Consider the following 17,847-nt stretch of genomic DNA (forward strand, 5'->3'; position numbering starts at 1 on the left):
CATTTTTATCGTTTTGTCAACAACAGGGCGCATGAGGTTTGTTCAATATTTGTTGTGTCTACAAGGCTCAGGCGCCCCCAAGTGTCTTATTTGTATAGTTGAAAGCATTATAAAGGAACGCAAAACTAAATTACATATAATTATAATTCTTGGCACTTTCTGGTGTGTGTGAGTTAGTGTTTCTCTTTTATGATTTGTGGGTCCAGCATCAAATTCAGAATCCTTCCCATCACACATGAGGTCTTGAATAATCATCTTATTTTAAAGACCTCGTAGTTTGATAGTTTGCTCCCTGACCGTGGTTCTGCCAGAGGGTGCTTCCTGTTAAAAGTGAGTTGTTCCTTCCCACTGTATTGAGGTTTTTTCTTTTTAATTGTAGACTTTCTACCTTACAATCTATACCACCTCGAGGAGAATGTTGTTGTGATTCAGCTCTGCATAAATACAATTAAATCGAATTAAGTGGGTTCAGCTAATTTGTGAAATAAATGTGAGTGACACGGTAAGTAATAGCCTGCATGTAACTCATTGTAAGAAGAGCAATATCGCCCCCTCCTGGTTCAACTTTTTTTTTCTTTGCAGTAATCTTTCCAATAATAATACATATGCACTAACCTCATGCTTGCTGTTAACAATAGCCTAAAGACATAAAATCAAGTTTAGTTTTTTCTTTAAGTTTATGTTTTTTATATGGTTGGCATTTATTTTGTTTCTTTTTAATAATTATATTGATTCTATTGATTGTTTGCCAAGCACTGAGGTCTCTGCTTAGACTGTGCTACTGGGATCACTGATTTAAAAATGAGGCAAAAGCGCCAAAGTTGTGCTCAAAAACAGTACAGTGAGCTACAACCTGTTGCTGTAGTAATTCTAACACACTTATTGTTTTTAAATACATACATGTTTAGTTCTTTTAAACCTAATTATATATATTTTTTTTTGCAAAAGTGTCACCTAAACACCCAAATATACGTAATTCAAAACTTACTTTAATTATTACCCATTTGGCTGGTAACATGGACCCAGTCTGATGGATAGTTACTGAACAGATAGTCTTTTCTTTAAAGGCTGCAGTCAAAGCAAATCATTGTAAAAACAAGACAAGTCAATAAAAAACAAGTAATAACTATAATACTAAACTACAATAGAGAGAAAATCCAGTAAATATAATTATATTATGTAAAAAAATATACAAATATTTACCTCTAATTTAAAAAGACATTACAAGGGTACTAGTTTCATTTTAATCTAAACATAATCTAAATTGACACTAAATCAGTTTAAATATTACAGCTGAAGGTGATTTTAATAAATGTACTGCTGCTTGACTTTGTTTTACTACTGCAGTATAATTTATCATGTACAAAAGCTCCAAATGTTGTTTCTCTGACTTAATGTTCTGATGACGTTTGTGTTATTTTGCAGGAAATAGTCAGGACCCAGATGAACCTGTGCTGGAATTCAGTGTGGGTGAGTAATATGAGCATTTATGAAGGCTGTCCATGACCCGTAATTAAATTTAGCGTCATTAGTCTTATTTTGTCTCTCAGTGCAGGTATGTAATGTGACAAAACCGCTAATGATCTGATATGTTTGGGATGGATGGGCTGTGAATTATATAGTGAATTGTCTTATTTTGTCGCTCTGTGCAGGCTAGGGCCTATTATATGCTGTAGCCTGAAAGTAGCTGAGTTGCAGAGGATGGAGTGATCACTGGCTTTCTACTTACAGGGTGGTGGGTCTCAGAGGACAATTGCTACCCCTGTTGAAGTGAACAACGTGTGGAGTGCAACTGGCTTTGTGGCATAGCTGGCTCTGGCCTTGGACTGTGTGTTTTTACTTTGTACCTAAATGGGACACTGGACTTTTAACTATTATTCATTGTGTTTATAAATAAAATTTTAGAATTTTATTGACTGTCATCTTTTTGCCCACGGCGGAGACGGTTGGTCAGACCTAGAATCTCTTTATGTGTGTGTGTGTGCGTAACATCAGCAGGGTTTTGCATAAAAGAGTGTGAGCAGGTCAAAAGGTCAATTCATTTATTGTAGTTTTATGGCAGCACCTTCTAGTGGCCTTGAAGCAAACAGTCTCCTAACTAAGCCATGGCATCTCCGGTCTCTCCTACTTTTGTGTGCTCTGCTGGAGGAGCAGCATTGGATCTAGTGATACTGAGTAAGCTGATTAGGACTGGCCTGGAGAAATGTGGTTTGCATGAGTTAACTGCTACTCCTCTACATCTAAACGAGCCAGTTGAGGAGGTTCAGGCATCTGACAAGGGTGCCTCTTGAGCGCCTCCTGGGTGAGATGTTCCAGGCATGTCCCACCAGGACAGACAGGACACACCCAGGACATGTTGGGGAGATCACAGCACTCAGCAGAGAATGCCTCAGTGTCCCCCAAATAATGGAGGAGCTGGCTCGGGAGAGTAAGGTCTGGGTCTTCTCTGCTTATGCTACTGCCACCAAAACTAGACACCAGATAAGCTCAGAAAAATGAACAACCTGTTTAAATAAAGGTTAATTTAAAAAAAATGTTTGTCATTAGCTAGTCTGTGTACATGTACTTCTTCTCCAGTGTTGAAAATGTTAAACTCACAACCTGCACATTTTCTGGTTGCATCATCAAATAAATACCCCCAAAAGTAGTCTGAGTACTTTTACACTGGTTTTATGCTGCGATATTTTCAAAGTCTTTCACTGAACACATTCAGTCACACATTGTTCATAATTTATTGGAAGTTTATTGTTTAATGTCCTGTCTAAATAACTTCAGTCACCATTTGTATTCATTAATGAATAACTGACTTCTAATATTAAAAGAAATAGAAACTGTTGTGCTGTTGTTCACGTAGAAGGGCCTGCTGCTGGATGTCCAGACTTTGTGCGTCAGTGGGAAGGTCAGGGTACAGGGTTCGAACCTCCTCATGAGATGTCGTATCTGCTGGATAAAAGCAAGCTACATCACATCAGGGATTGTCCTAGAGCTGCCCTACAGTAACAATCAACTGACTAATATATGAAATACTTGCAGTAGCACAATAATAAACACAAAGCAAAAAAGTGTTCAGTGAAGATAAAAAAAACCCCCATCAAAGTTTTAGTTTGGATAAAGGGAGACAGAACACCAATCTAAACAAGTCTAAACCATCTACAAAGTGATTGTAGGAGGAAACAACCTTGACTTCCTTTACATAGCTTAGTACTGAGAATAAAAGAAAAGCATGATTAGAATTATTTGTGCTTCTTCTTCTTTCGGCTGCTCCCTTTAGAGGTCGCTACAGTGGATCATCCGCCTCCATCTCTCTATTTCTAGCATCCTCCTCAGTCACACCAACCCCCTGCATGTCCACCTTCACTACATCCACAAATCCAGCACCACAGTTACTCTCTTCGCACCTTATCATAGCCTTCACTCCTACCCTCTCTATGCCTCCCGTCTCCATCCTCTTCAGAGTTGCCTCACTTCCTTCTCTAATTCAATTTTCATCCAAAGTACTCCTTCTCTCTTCTCAACACACATTCTTCACATTAGCACATTTCCATCTCTATACTTGATTACTCTCTTCCAGGACAATTTATGTGCCTTGCCATTCATTAAAAATCATTTTCTCCTTAGTGTCCAGCCTCACATACAACTCACTACAAGCCTTTTCCTGTGCCAGTGACACCGCTCTCTTTGCTGTGCACCTAGCCTTTTAGTACTCCTTCCTTCAGCTCCCTGACTATCCCACTCTTTCTTTGCCAGTCTCTTCCTTGAATACATTCCTGAATCTGTTATTATTTGTGCAATGAAAATTAAATCAAGAAAGATTTTGCTTTTACAGTCTCACTGCAGGTTGACACATTATAAGCACGCCTGTGGTTCACATAAGCATTAAAAGCTTGTATTACTCCCTGATGTTTTGCCTGTTAGCATGTGCAGCAGCTGGAGAAGGACTCCTAGCTGAAGACAGGACAGCTTCTCGATGTGCAGATTGGTCGTCTTCTACGCAGAAGCAAAGGAGAAAAACCCCAAATTAAACAGAACAACTACTTCTAATTACAAACAGACGTCTCTCTAAAACCGTGGCAGCAGTTCACCATGTCAAATGCTTTCTTGTCGTGCACAGTGACTATAACAATTAGCCCCACTGGCTGCACTGTCCTGCAGTGACATAAGTTAATTCAGCATTGCTATAAAACAATGAGGCTATTACGTTTGACCTGTACTTGCAGAATACATTCCAAAGCTTTTGTTCCCTAAAGCATTCGTCCTTCTTTGTGAGCAGTTTGTGTCAAAAGAAAAGCCCAGAAACAGGCACCAGTTCAAAGGCATTTCTCAGATGATTTGCTGTAAACTTGAATACAAGCACAGATGAATAAATGTCTTGTAAAACATTGTACTGAATACATTCTTCACTACGAATATCAAATTAAGATCACGCGTTAACAGCCCAGAGTTAGTATCGTAACTGTTGTGAATTTTAGCACTACGGTTAGCATTTACAGGATATTGTTTTTGATGATATTATACAAAGGACCCTGTTTCTGCAATGCCTTTTGTTTAAACTTCATTTCCTCTTTCTGTGACCCCACGGGCACTTCCTTTGGCCTGCTGGTTTGGAAAACCCAACAGTTCATCTATATGTAAAGAAGGCACTTAAACTGGAACAGGCATGGCTGCGTTGATCCTGCCGTGGTATAATAGGACAAAGTGCATTCCTCAGTGCACCTCAGGCTTACAGCCTGCTAAAGCTCACATACAATTGATTATGTGCCTTTAGGCATATATGGTTAAACATTTCCTAGTGTAAATGACTACATGCAGTATTCTACCATGTGTAAACTTATATCCCTAAAGGATTCTAACTGTCTAGTGTTTAATGGACCTGTCAAAGATATATTGAGATTATAGAAGGCCCCTTTCAGAGCTAGGGGGAACTTCCTTATATGGTTGTAACTTGAAAACACACGAACCCTTCTGCCTATAAAAACCCTGCACAAAAGAATAAACTTTGAGTTGATTTTGGGAAAGCAACCCGTGCAGTCTCTGTGTCGTTTTGTTCTCCCAGCTGCTCCCGACGTCGTAACTAACCCAGCTGAACGGCATACCTGATTGTTACTTTGAATAATTTTGAATCTGATACAAAACTCTGCTTATCGGTGCTCACGCCTCAGGAGGAAACCCGATCCACGGATGATCCGGGACGGAGATTTCTTTCAGTGTCTTTGCCTCACCACATCTGGGGGTTAACTGGGTTAAATTCAACACAGCAGCATCTCTAAATGACTGATTCTAAGCCTGGCACAAAAGATAGAAATCCCTGTTGTTCTGGCATCTTATGCCTGCACACATTACCCTGCTGTTCAGTGGTGCCTGACTGCAATACCTGTTTACCAGATTGTAGTGGGTCTCGTGTGAATCTGTGCAACCCATCTGAACCTCCAGTTGTCACCGCTCTTTCCTCAGACACCAACGTAAGGCTGACAGCACTCTGAACACTTCCTGTTGATCATCTGAAGCACAACAGGGGACTGAAGGCGGGGCAGGGATCGGGAAAATAAAGGTTTATAATTTGCACAAATCTTACCCTGCTGGCTGGGAATTTCATTGGGTGGTGGGTGGTTTGGTGCTGACACTGAGCAATTCTGTGAATGCAATTTTTTTTTTTTTTATAGAGTTGTCATACAGGGCAAAATGTGAAAAAATTTGCAGTGAGTTACTCAGAGTTCTAGACGAGCGCTGGCTAAAAACAGAGGAGGGCCTAGATGGCGCAAGATTTGCCAGCTTTTTCTGCAAGGTTGGGATGGGCGGAGAGGGCTGCCTCTGCAGGACGACAACTAGATTCTTTCTTTGTCATTCTTTGACAACGACACAGCGAGCTGAAGCACTCCTGTCTTTTCAGGCTTACTGTACCTCATAATTCAACCATGAGTCTCTCTCCACCCTGGTGGTCTGAGGTACCTTCTTAGTCTCTTTTTCCTGCCTCACCACCTTTTCCTCCTTCTGCTGACGTGTTTCAGCTTCATGGATCCTGCCTTGGTTTTTCAGCTTGTGCTGCAGAGTAGATAAAATTATCTCTCAAAGTCCACTCCATTGTGATACATATTTAACATTACTGTTTCTCATTTTCTAAAGCTTAAAACAACACTAATTGCTTTAAGACCAAGAGTGCAGCAGGTCAACTATCACAGTAAATATAAGGACTTTTTGTTAATAGGTTGTTGCATTTTCTTTGTAATGCTGACTTCACACAAACTGGACGGCAACACGTTTTTCAACTCGAGCAATCTAAACATCACCACAGTTAAATCAAACCAGTCGTCGTCTGATTTTTGTTATGTTTAAAAACTATAGTGTCACTGTCTGCCTGAGAAATATTCTGCTACAAGTGGGCTTTGGTATTGTTTTTCTCTCCTTTTCTCTCCCTCTATCGCCTGGGCGGAGGCCATTGTGGGCTCCCGCCTTTGGCCTACATACCTGGGAGATGGTGAACACCTGCGTCTCATTAACCGGCCTCTACTTACGGGAAGAAGTTAGACTGCTCTTTGCTGGATTGTTGCTTGACTCATGTTAGTGAAGTCCTGGCTAGGACACTAGTAATCTAGTTCTCTTGGATTTTGAATCTTGTGCTAACACGTCGTTTCCCTGTGTACAGACACCCTGGACCTGCCCTTGTTCCTTACAGAAATTCTGGTACGAGAGAGGAGTGAGAGACTGGTGAGACGCCAAGAGAGACAGAAGGAGAGTGAGTGTGTTCCCCCTGCTTTTCCCTGCAGATTCCCTGGAGACCTGATCCCTGCACCCTTGTATATAGCACTTTGACACTGTCGCACATTTAACTTGGTCTAACACAGGGCCATATAGGTTTTTTCCCTCTTAATAATAAACAACTTCATTTAGGAATTGCATTTTGTGTTTATTTGTGTCATCTTTGTCTAATATTTAAATGTATTCATCAAGGGTCATCAGTTCAGAGACTGTGACAGTTGAGACTGAGAACAAGAACGAAGTGAGACAGAGAAGCAGAATGGATGAATTCAGATGGATTCAAATGTTTTTATGTCTGATGCTGATGATTCAGATTGTAGGTAAGAATACAGGAAACATTTTTATAGCAGTGAAATAATAATCGTATCAATATTATTACAATCACTTACCAATAACATGAATAAGACAGCTGAGCATGATCTGCTGTTTTAGGGAAGCATGTTTATAAAGTTGTTTCTAAATTGATTTTCACTCTTATTGTAAAAAGTGCTGTATTCTAATGTTTTTTATTGGTTTTCTTCAATGAAGATTGTTGATGATGTCATTCAGCCTCGTCTAAATGTGATGACCATAATAACTGTGATGGTACTAAATGTTTTTTTATTTCAAGAAACTAACAGCACAGCTGATCAAACTTTGACAGATCGGTGAAAAGGCCACAACTAAACCAGACAGATTGATTATTGAGGTGAAATGTTCTCTCTCTGTTATAAAGTATTACCCTATTTACTCAGCAGGATACAACACAGTGAAGTGTGAGGTGACTGATACACACAGGAAGAGTGCAGCCATTTACCTTCAGCCCTCAGCCCTCAGGTGAGGAAACAGGTGAGCTCACGATCAACTGTTTAAGATGACCTCAAATATTAGTTTGATAGATTTTAAATTTTTAAGATCTTTTTTTTTCATTAACAACTTGTGAAATAATGACACACTTTTTGGTTTGGTTTTGTCATTTATTCAGCTGAAGCAAACACAACAAAGGAACCAGCGAGAAAAACTGAAAGCAGCACAAAAGGAGAGTTCATACTTTAGTTTACATCTTTTTTCCTAATGAATATTATTTACATTTTGATGACAGAAAATCACTTACCTATCCTATAGGAAACATAAGATGTAACATTTGATATGATGGTGTGGTTTTGGCAGGAAACATTGTTCACTTGACTATCATGGCTGTTAAATGGTGTGAAAAGTTTTTCAAACATTAACATGCAAAAATGTTTCAAATTTGTTTTATCGCAGCTATTTCGTGGTACATCGATGGAGCTATTGGTTTGGTCGCACTGCTGATAAGAGCTGTGTGTCTCATCATAAGGAAAAGAATGAAAGGTGAGAACATTTACAGATACAACATTTGTAAGTTGTTCTATGAATGTTAGAGTTGACTGTTTTTGTCTTTCCAGGAAACAAAATGCAGAAGAGTGAAAATCCTGTGAGTTTTGAAACATATAATTAAATATTCCTATATCTGCCACTAAAAAGACAATTAAATAAACCGCTCATCTTTGAGGGAGTGTTAACAAGAACTAAACTGCCTTCATAGAAATGGTTTTCCACTAGATGTAGCCGCACTATTGTCTGTTTTTCAGGGACTGAGTTCAAACCCTGCGGAGACTCAAACCAATTAGAACTCGGTGAGATCTCCCACTACACCCAGAGTTAAAAACACTTCTTCTTATTCTCTAAAAAATTGTAAATGCATGACACTAACTGAAAAAGCATCCAAAAGATAAGAAAGTTAGGCCAAAAATAAAATCAGTAGACCACACCATGAATCGTAAAACCTGAAGTAAGAGGTCAAAACACAAATGCAATATCTTGAGACATCATTTCTGAGAAATTAAAGTGATGAATGAAGAGTTGTTTATGTTGCATTACAGTGAGACATATTTTCAAGGATAACTGTTGGCAAAGTAGGATCCAAGTGCAGAACTCAAATCCATGTTAAACTCAAAAAGCAGCTTTATTGCTGACCTTAGCAGGCCAAAATGCAAAACACAAAATAATTCAGGCAACACTAAAAACCTGGAACTCACAAACTAGCCTCTAAGGAACATAGAACATAACAAAGAACAGAAGCAAACTGGGGCTTTAAATACACATGAGGAGATTAGGCCATCGTGGAGACTAGGAACTCAGTTGTACGGTGGCCCTGAGAGGCCACTGCAACTTAAGACAACACCAGCAATAAGAAAAATGCTGCAAAAGCACACAAAACACAACGAAAAGAGGAAAAACGACAACGGAAATAGGAAAAAAAAAAAGATTTGCAAAAGCACAAAGTGTTTCTGGGGAGACAATAACCTGACGGACCAGTTGCAGGAACCAAAATATGCTAAGAATTGCGCTGGGAGACACTTAAAAGAAGTGGAGGATTTATCGGTTTTGTGAGGAAAGAAAAGATGAGTGGTATATGTGTTAGCCTAACTATTAGCCTAAAAATCCATCATCAGTATTATATGAGTCATGATAAAACACACCTAGCATGTTTTGGGTTCCTGCAACTGGTCCGTCGGGTTATTGTCTCCCCAGAAACACTCCCCTTTGCTTTTGGAAATCTGTTTTTTCCTATTTCTGTTTTCGTTTTTCCTATTTACGTTTTTTTTTTCCTATGTCTGTTACCATTTTTCTTATTTCTATTTTGTTTTGTGTGTTTTGCAGTGTTTTTATTGGTAAATGGACTGATTATTATATAGCAATTTTCTACTCTCCCAGAGTAGTCAAAGCACTGTAAACAACATGCCTCATTCACCCATTCATACAAGCACTTGTAAAGATATAGGTCAATTGAAAAATCTAAATTGCCCATAGGTGTGAATGCAGGAGTGAATGTGAGCGTGAATGGTTGTCTGTCTCTGTGTGTTGGCCCTGCGACAGACTGGCGACCTGGCCAGGGTGTACCCCGCCTCTCGCCTTATGATAGCTGGGATAGGCTCCAGCACCCCCCGCGACACTGAAAAGGATAAGTGGATGGATATTACTGAGGAGTCAGCATGTTTTTCTCTTCATTGTTTAGGTGGATCCTGAAGTTTCCTATGTCACCATCAGCAACACCTAGAAAACCAAGATAAGGTGTTTTGTTTAGTGATATCTGTATGTTTGTTTGTTTGTTATTATTTTATCTATATATCAGACAGCTTTTTTCAGGTTCGTGTTGATGATGAAATGATGCAGTGACTTCTGCTCTACTGTCAATTTTAAAATAACATAGTTCAAGCAGTTGAAAAAAAAGAATTTGCATTTAATGGAAAGACAATTTTTGAATATTGTTTATGGGTCCAACAGATTTAACCCTTGTGTGGTGTTCATATTTTTGTTACTCAGCCAGTGTTCATGGGTCTGGTGGACCCGCTAGAGTTTTGGCTTTCCAAATTAACACTATCAAACAATTTTATGTTAAATTACTCAACAGATGTTTACTTCATCCCAATTACAAGACATATGAACAGCAAACATGGTTAATTTTTTCCCTTTCCCTTTGTTAGATCACATTTATGAATTAATGTGCTTCTCGTTTTTTGTTTTTTTGTTTTTTTATAAAATGTTATAAAAAAATAAATCAGTTATAATCAAGTGGAGTGAGTGGAAAGACACAACACATTTACACGTGAAGCAATATGTTTCACAACTAAATGGGATCAGCTGCTCATCAATGGTGACAGGGGAGGTGGTGCACACACTTATCCCACACTGTCCTGATGGCAGGTAGCTTGTCTCTCTGCCGTCGAGCTGGTCTGTCGTCTCGGTTATCAAAACGGATAATCCTGGAAATTTTGTGGAAGTTTTCCAGAGACATTGATGCACGGAAAGGTTCTTGCCGGTTTCTGCATCCCACAGGGATTCTGTGGATTCCCCTTTGGACCTGAAAACTCCTGCAAGGATAAGAACCCCAAAGTAGGCCTTTGGGGTTCTTGGAGGAATTTGGTCCATCTCCTTCCACCTCTCTCCAAAAACACACCTTCCTTCTAGATTACTGCAATCCAGAATAATTTTCTGGATGGAATCTGGGATGAAAAGCTCAAATGAAGACTTGATGTCCTGCACATGAGTAACTGTCAGCCGTTGGCCCTGGCCAGTAGCAGCTCTGCAGGGTGGCTCATTTCTTGGGCAAGAAGACCATTCAATTTCACCAGTTATTGACATCCATATTTCTTCACTTGCCGTCTGGTGGGCTTGTTCTGGTCCTGGAGCTGGCAGCAGATGGGGTACTCGTCTTCGTTTTGTTACTAAATGGTGCTCAACCTCATCCTCTTCTTCAAAGTCACTGTCAGACTCTGAATTTTCAGAAATGTGAAATATTCTGAAACCTCTTTGTCAACATCATCATCCGAAGCCCCTCTCTCTTCCAAAATCAATTGGATGGCCCTCGCAGCAGATAATCTTTTGCCATCTTGATCAGTTGTGATAAAGAACCACACTGGCAAAGTCTTATTTATAGTATTATGCCCCTAATTTGCAGGTGGGACAGGGTATGAGAAAATAAAATTTGGATCCCTCAAGAAAGAGGGTAAAATGTGTGGGAATGTAAGAGCAGACAACAATGTTGCAACTTTGTGCGGGAGCAGGAGGGGAAGAAAACACTATCAGCAGCACCAGAAAGGAGGAAGACAGAGTGTGGGAACACAGGACCTACACTTTCAACACTTTTATTAGACCTGGGTCCAGTGGACCCGAACACCTTGTATGTAATGTAAATGTGTGGGGGGAGGTACAGTATGAGGTCATTGAAAATTAGTTTATGTTCTTCACAGAAAATAAGCCAAAGCCAATGAATTTCAGGTTGAAAAAATAAATTGTTTAATTTTTCTTTTCAAAAAAAAACTGAAAACGGGTCTCACAGACCCGAACACCATACAAGGGTTAAAAGGTAGAAAAGCTGGTCATCCAGTTTCATATTGGGCTCTTTGTGGATGCTCTGACCCACAAGGAAAGCCAACTTGTGGGCGTACTGGCAGGGAGCAGGCACTCTGATGATCCCCTAAAGCACAAAGAAAAACAATCAGGCATGACCAACACAATGCCAAAGTCAGTGACATTTACACAGTCGGGGAAAATTATTTGATCCCTGCTGAATTTATACGTTTGCTCACTTACACAGAAATGAAGTCTAATTTTTAATGGCAGTTTTATTTTAACAAATACAGAAAAAAAAACATTATATCAGAGTTATGAATGGATTCACATGTCACTGAGTGAAAAAAAGTATTTGATACACAAGTAAAACACAAGTGGGTACTTTGTGAAGGAACTCTTGGCCAGTACAGCCGTATAGTCTGTCACCAGGTTTGCACACATCTCTGGAGTGATTTTGGCCCGGTCCTTTTTACAGAAACTAAGTCCTTTAGGTTTCTCAGTTGCCACTTGGGAACTCAAAGCTTAAGCTCCCTCCACAGGTTTTCTATACAATTGAGGTCTGGAAACTGAATAGACCACTCAATGACCCTAATGTACTACTTCTTTGGCCGGTATGTTTTAGGTCATCATCATGCTGGAAGACTGATTCGGACTAGGGCTGCCACGATTAGTCGACTATCAAAATCGTCGACGACTAATTTAATAGTTGATGTGTCGTTTGAAGCTTTGTAAGATCCCAAAAGACGCAGGAATAAGTAGTAGTATTTAAGGGTGTAATAACGGACTGAAGCAGAAGATGGCAGCACTGCATGTACAAGGATGCCAGCTGCCGTTAAACCTTGAAGAAGAGGAAGCCTAATGATAGTTATATAAGAGCAGATGCTGCTGGTGCAATAAGCGGTACGTTTTACGTCCAATGGATGCATGATCTGATTAGTCGACTAATCGCAAAAATAATCGGTGACTAGTCGACTATCAAAATAATTGTTTGTGGCAGCCCTAATTCGGACCCACCTTTAGTCTTCTGTGCTCTTATCGGAAAAACACCTCCAAAGTACAAAGTTTCCACCTTCATGTTTGACTGCAGAGATCATGTTCTTTGGCAATACTCTGCATTTCTTGTCCCACAAATACAGTGGGTTGAGCTGATGCCAAAGAGCTCAATTTTGGTTTCATCTGACCGCAGCACTTTCAAAGCCTTCTCTAAATCATTTAGTTGTTCACTGGCGAACTTAAGATGGGTGTGCCATGTGCCTTCCTGGTGTCCGTAGTCCCAGCTGCCTTCAGATCTCTAACACGCTCCTGGCATGTAGTTTTGTGCTGATGACCACCTTTCTTGTGCACCCCATGAGCAAAGATCGTATGTGGAGCTCCAAACCGAGGGCAACTGATGGTCATTTTATATTTCCAGATAATTGCACCAGTAATTGTCACCTTCTTACATCCCATTCCCTGTTTGTCCTTTGACAGCTCTTTTTCAATTACTGAAAAATATAATTAATTGAAGAAATTGATTCTGTAGACAGGTGTGCTTTATAATTAGACACTCTTGAACTCATTGATTGTAATTTGCCAATTTGAGTCAGAATTCTGGCTGGGTTGTAGGGGATCAAATAATTATATCACTCATTGATTTTTGACTGATATTCTCCCTCCATTAAAATTAAATTGTATTGCTTTGTAAATTTTTAAATTAGAGTCGATCATTCAAAAACGTCATCATTTAATGAAAACTCCTTAAAAACACTGAGGAGAAAGACGCCTGATTATGACCAGTTTAGATGAAGACAACATTTTCAGTGTAGAAAGATTTCTACTCAAAAAGGTCACTCTGATGCCAGCCTACCTGCCAGTTGTAGTACATGTGGCAGAGCTTGTAGGTGAGCCGCTGCATGTGATCTGGCTTGAGTCCACTGGTGTCATACACGACATTGTAGTGGGTTGGTGAGACACTCTCACTGCGAACAGCCTGGCTCACAATATAGAAGTCATACCTAGAAAACAAACGTGCAACAGTACTGTCACAATACAACTGCTCCTATGTAAATATCAAAAGACCGTTAACAGCTAAAAACAAAAAAACAACAAAAACCCCGCCCCCCTCAAAACAAGACGTACCACTCTGGCCGGGTGACCTCTGCGTCAACGATGGTGCCAGGAGGAGGATTGGACACCTTGCCATTTATGTGGGCGAAAAACCTGCTGCTTATGCGCTTCTTCACCACCACCACACTCAGCTTTGGGCTACAACAAAAAGACAGAGGCTCTGGGAAAACCTGACACTTCTACTAAATAATCTCAACTTTGTTCTTTAGATGCTCAGGAATAAATACTAACAGCACTACAAAAACGTCCATGTTCCAACCAGTCATTTTACTTTACTGTCCTTACAATTCTCAAATCAAAGGAAGGAATCATGTATGACCATTTGTATTATCAATAACCCCACAGTGCAAATTTAACTGCCTCTGAGGGCAACGGTTTTTAGAGATTTAAAAAACACCATAACCGTTGGAGATGTAAAGACTCACTTGTAGTCTTGCCCCACTGACTTGATGGAGTCCATGATCTGCTGAACCTCATAGTTCACCACACTGTGCAACTGCCCATCCCCCACTCCGTCTCGGTAAACGATGATGCGTGAAGGCAGACAGCCATTGAACCTCAAATACTCTTTCAGGGCAGCTGGAAAACAAAGTGTTAAGACAGTTTCTGAGATCCTCTGTGTATTTAAAAGTAAAAGTTTTTGAAATGACAAAAGAAACTTGCCACTCAAAGTCTTCTTCAGCTCATCCATGATCTCCTGACCTTTGTGTTGCAGCACACACTTTGAGAGCCACCTTGAAAAACATTTGAATCATTAACTGTACTATTGCATTTAAAGGCTGGGAAACCACACACACACACACACACACACACACACACACACACACACACACACACACACACACACACACACACACACACACACACACACACACAAAACGCCAAGTGAGGCCTTGTTTGCACATGTTGAACATAACCGAGAGCATTGCACTGCTCCCAGTGTGAATTCCCACCTCAGTTACAGAAACCAACCTGCTCATGCTTTGGTTGAGACTGGCCACTAGAGCACCAATAGACCTTTTCCCAGCAGCGGTGTCATGGTAGCAGTCGATGCCCACGATCATCAGCTGTTTGAGCTGCACAAACATGACAATATCACAAGGGGTTGCCACAGCAGGTAGCTCCGGATGTATGACTTAGCAGATTTTCTTTCTTTTTCTTAATGTTGGACAGCTACAGAACCATAGATGATTTCTGCACCTCCAGAGATCAAACTGGGGATCTATTTTTAAGAAGTCATCCCAAGGACAGTCAGAGGCATTGTGAACCCAATCAAACCAGTTTTGGATGAAAGGAGAAAAAAAAATACATTCTCATCTAAAGCACCAGAAAGTTTAATCAATTCAAAAGTTACTACTCTTTGCTTTCCAAAACACCTTAAACTTTAATCTCTGACATCTGAAGTATTTAGTTTGTGTGGGACTTACAGGGATTTCCACACTCCAGAGTTCCCCTCCCATCTTGCAAGCCATCTGCAGCGCAATCTTTGTAGCTATAGTCATGAGTGCCTGAGGTCGGCTGAGGGTACGGGCCACCACACACTGGCTGGGAGTGGGGCAGTCCACACAAAGGAACTTCTTAACGCTGTCATACTTATCCTTCCTGTTGTTGGGGAGGACTACCACCACCTAACAAACAGAAACACCCTGAGGTCTGGTACCGCTTTGGGAAACGTCAAAATTAAGATCCCTGATGACAAAAATGCATTGTGACATAACTACAATACACTGACCTGCAGTTTCTGTCAGTTATAAAAAAATGGCTACAATTCGAGCATTTAAATGCAAATGTGGTTCATAAAAAAACATTTTAGACCTGAAAACTGAAAAGTAAATGTACAAGTGTGTGCACTTCACACATCACCAACCATCTCTATCTGGGGTCCGACACTGTGCCGCAGGGCTGTGAGGAGAGACTCCTGATGATCTTCATACTGTATCCTATAGAAAAACAAGGATGCATGATAACGTTTGTGAATTAAAAGACAAGACAAGAAAAAAAAAAACCTACAAGTGTTACAGTCAAAAATTTCACTTTACATACATGACAGTCCATTGTGATAAAAAAAAAGTGTTGCAGAAATACTTAAAAATGCTCAACTCACATGACAGGTTTTCCCATGGCGATTCCCAGTGGGCCTGAGACTCTGCTGAGGGTCTGTAGAAGAGAACTGGCTTCATTGCCGTTACGACGGGTGTGAAAGAGGAGCCAGTTGTTCAAGGGAGGAGCGCTTATCACAGCTAATCCACGCATCTCTTTGGCCCAGTCAGCGGCCCAGGGGTTGTAGTCATACTATGTGATAATTATATTAAACATATTAAATGAGCCCTTAAATGTATCTGTTTAATTAACTGAGAAGAAGAAATTATACCGAAAGGGCCTCAATCTGGACGGAGGCTTCTCAAGCTCCAGGATCTCGAAGTCCTGCTCCGGCAGCCCTGGTACATTATCATACTGGGAGGCATTGGAGCCTCGGTCGGTGCCGGGGGCGTAGCCCTTGGAGCGTGGCCGGCGGTGAGGCTGAGCGGTGTCATCTGGGCTGGAAGGAGCCGGCGATGGCCCTCGGCTCATCTGAATTTCCCGCAAAGCTTCTAGCTTAGTCTCGGAGGGTTTGACCCACTGGGGCCCAGGCATGTCTCTGCGGGAGCTAGAGGCTGCGTTGGAGTTGTGGTTGGCGATGGCGTGAGCCTTTCCTCCATCCACAGCGGTCATCTGTGGTGTTGGGGTGGGGGCTGACAGCGGTGTCTCCCCCCTCTCTGGTGTGGTGTAGGTGGATTGCTTTTGTGTCTCATTTGAGATTTCACCTGACCCCCTCGAGTGGGTTTCCCTTTTGTCCCCCTTGTGGTGACGGATCCGTTTCTCCAGCGATTCCCGGTGGGCTCGGCTCGGGGGCCGTCCGTCCCGCTGGGGGTCCGGTAGAGGACTTGGCTCCCTGGGGGGCTCGGCTGGCTCCGCGTGGCTTTGACTGTTGGCCACGTGGTTTGCTGCGGCTATCTCAGGAGGAAGCTGCCCTAGAGGCTTCTTGGGAAACTCGTCCTCTTTACCTGTAAAAGATCGGAGGGGGAAAAAAAGGTGTAAACGCATTAGAACGCCATCAGGAAACAAAGGTGAGCGGTGATGACTGAACACACTGTGTGGCGCTGGTTCACATCTGATGACGTGTCACAAACGGGCACATGAATTCATGCAACAACACTGCCATAGAGAGTACAAAATAAAGGAGAATACACTCATGAAGACACATAATCACATATCCACAGGCAAAGAGTGGGAGGAGGATAGGGAAAAAACATCAGAAATAATGTTTGATATAAATTCCCATCATGGGAGACTCAATTAGGAAGAGACACTCTACTGAGCGTGCTCTGAAATTATTAGTCTTTCTACATTTCATTAAACAGTACTCGGCTGCAGTAGTAGCTCCAGGCTTGAAAGGTCATACAGAAATATTGCTTGATTAATGAACCTTCTTAAATGCACTGAGACTTATAAGTACAACTATAAAAAGAGAGAGAGAGTACTCAGCTTCTACAACCAGTACAAGGTTTGACATTAGTACTCAAACTTGCTGCTTTACATCTGAAAGAAATGAGCAGAGCTGACAGGAACACACGGTGTGGGTTATGTGGGTGTTTTAAGGGAAAAAGTGATGACCAGAGTCAGGTCAGGACGACAGCAGCTGGAAGAAGTGGAAGCGCTGTGGGAGTTATCCAGGAAGTCGACTTATTGGACCTGCATCCACAGAGCGTGTGCGTGACGAAATTACCCACTGACCTCGGTCACTTTTGTTCCACCACAAACTGCTTAAAACCCACCGGGGGACAAAGTTAACGTCTTTCACTTATTGAATTTATTGTTTTAATTTAAAGAAATAGAAACTTGGGATTTTCTACAAATTTCAACTGGTTAAATTTTTTTCCCTAACCAACTTTTCTGTTTTGTTTTCTTCGTTCATTTCCATTCACGTTTATTAGACGAGCCAAAACACAATCATCTTTTTCATTCGTGCGTTTTATTAGATAACAAAATACAAATCAAACTTGTGTTTCTTCTGCTACTGCAAGACTACAGCCCTCAATCAAGAGGTTTATACAGTGCTGTGAAAAAGTGTTTGCCCCTTATTAATTCCAT

The 17,847-nt window shown here is 41.0% G+C and overlaps 1 protein-coding gene across 1 annotated transcript; it reads right to left on the reverse strand.

Moving 5' to 3' along the window:
* Positions 1–11,590: 11,590 nt before the first annotated feature.
* LOC146614801 (piwi-like protein 1) lies at positions 11,591–16,002 on the reverse strand. The gene is made up of 9 exons (XM_085375667.1): positions 15,821–16,002; positions 15,584–15,656; positions 15,144–15,344; positions 14,689–14,792; positions 14,380–14,450; positions 14,142–14,295; positions 13,729–13,854; positions 13,457–13,604; positions 11,591–11,734 (listed from the first exon to the last, which is right to left on the reverse strand). Exons 1-9 carry the CDS (start codon positions 15,967–15,969, stop codon positions 11,591–11,593), a joined length of 1,170 nt encoding a protein of 389 aa, XP_085231793.1. The 5' UTR covers positions 15,970–16,002.
* Positions 16,003–17,847: the final 1,845 nt, after the last annotated feature.

Source organism: Diplotaxodon limnothrissa, linkage group LG17 (assembly GCF_057381915.1).
Source record: "Diplotaxodon limnothrissa isolate DT_005_m linkage group LG17, D_limnothrissa_male_GT1.1, whole genome shotgun sequence".
NCBI classification, from domain to species: Eukaryota; Metazoa; Chordata; class Actinopteri; order Cichliformes; family Cichlidae; genus Diplotaxodon; species Diplotaxodon limnothrissa.

Excerpts from the sequence above, each read along its gene's own strand:
- LOC146614801 (XM_085375667.1), bottom strand. The coding sequence starts at position 15,969 with ATGCGTGGATTAGCTGTGATAAGCGCTCCTCCCTTGAACAACTGGCTC. Across the intron at positions 15,345-15,583 it reads TCGGACCCCAGATAGAGATG|GTGGTGGTAGTCCTCCCCAA; the intron begins GTTGGTGATGTG and ends TCTGTTTGTTAG. Across the intron at positions 13,855-14,141 it reads TCAGTGGGGCAAGACTACAA|CCCAAAGCTGAGTGTGGTGG; the intron begins GTGAGTCTTTAC and ends TTTTTGTTGTAG.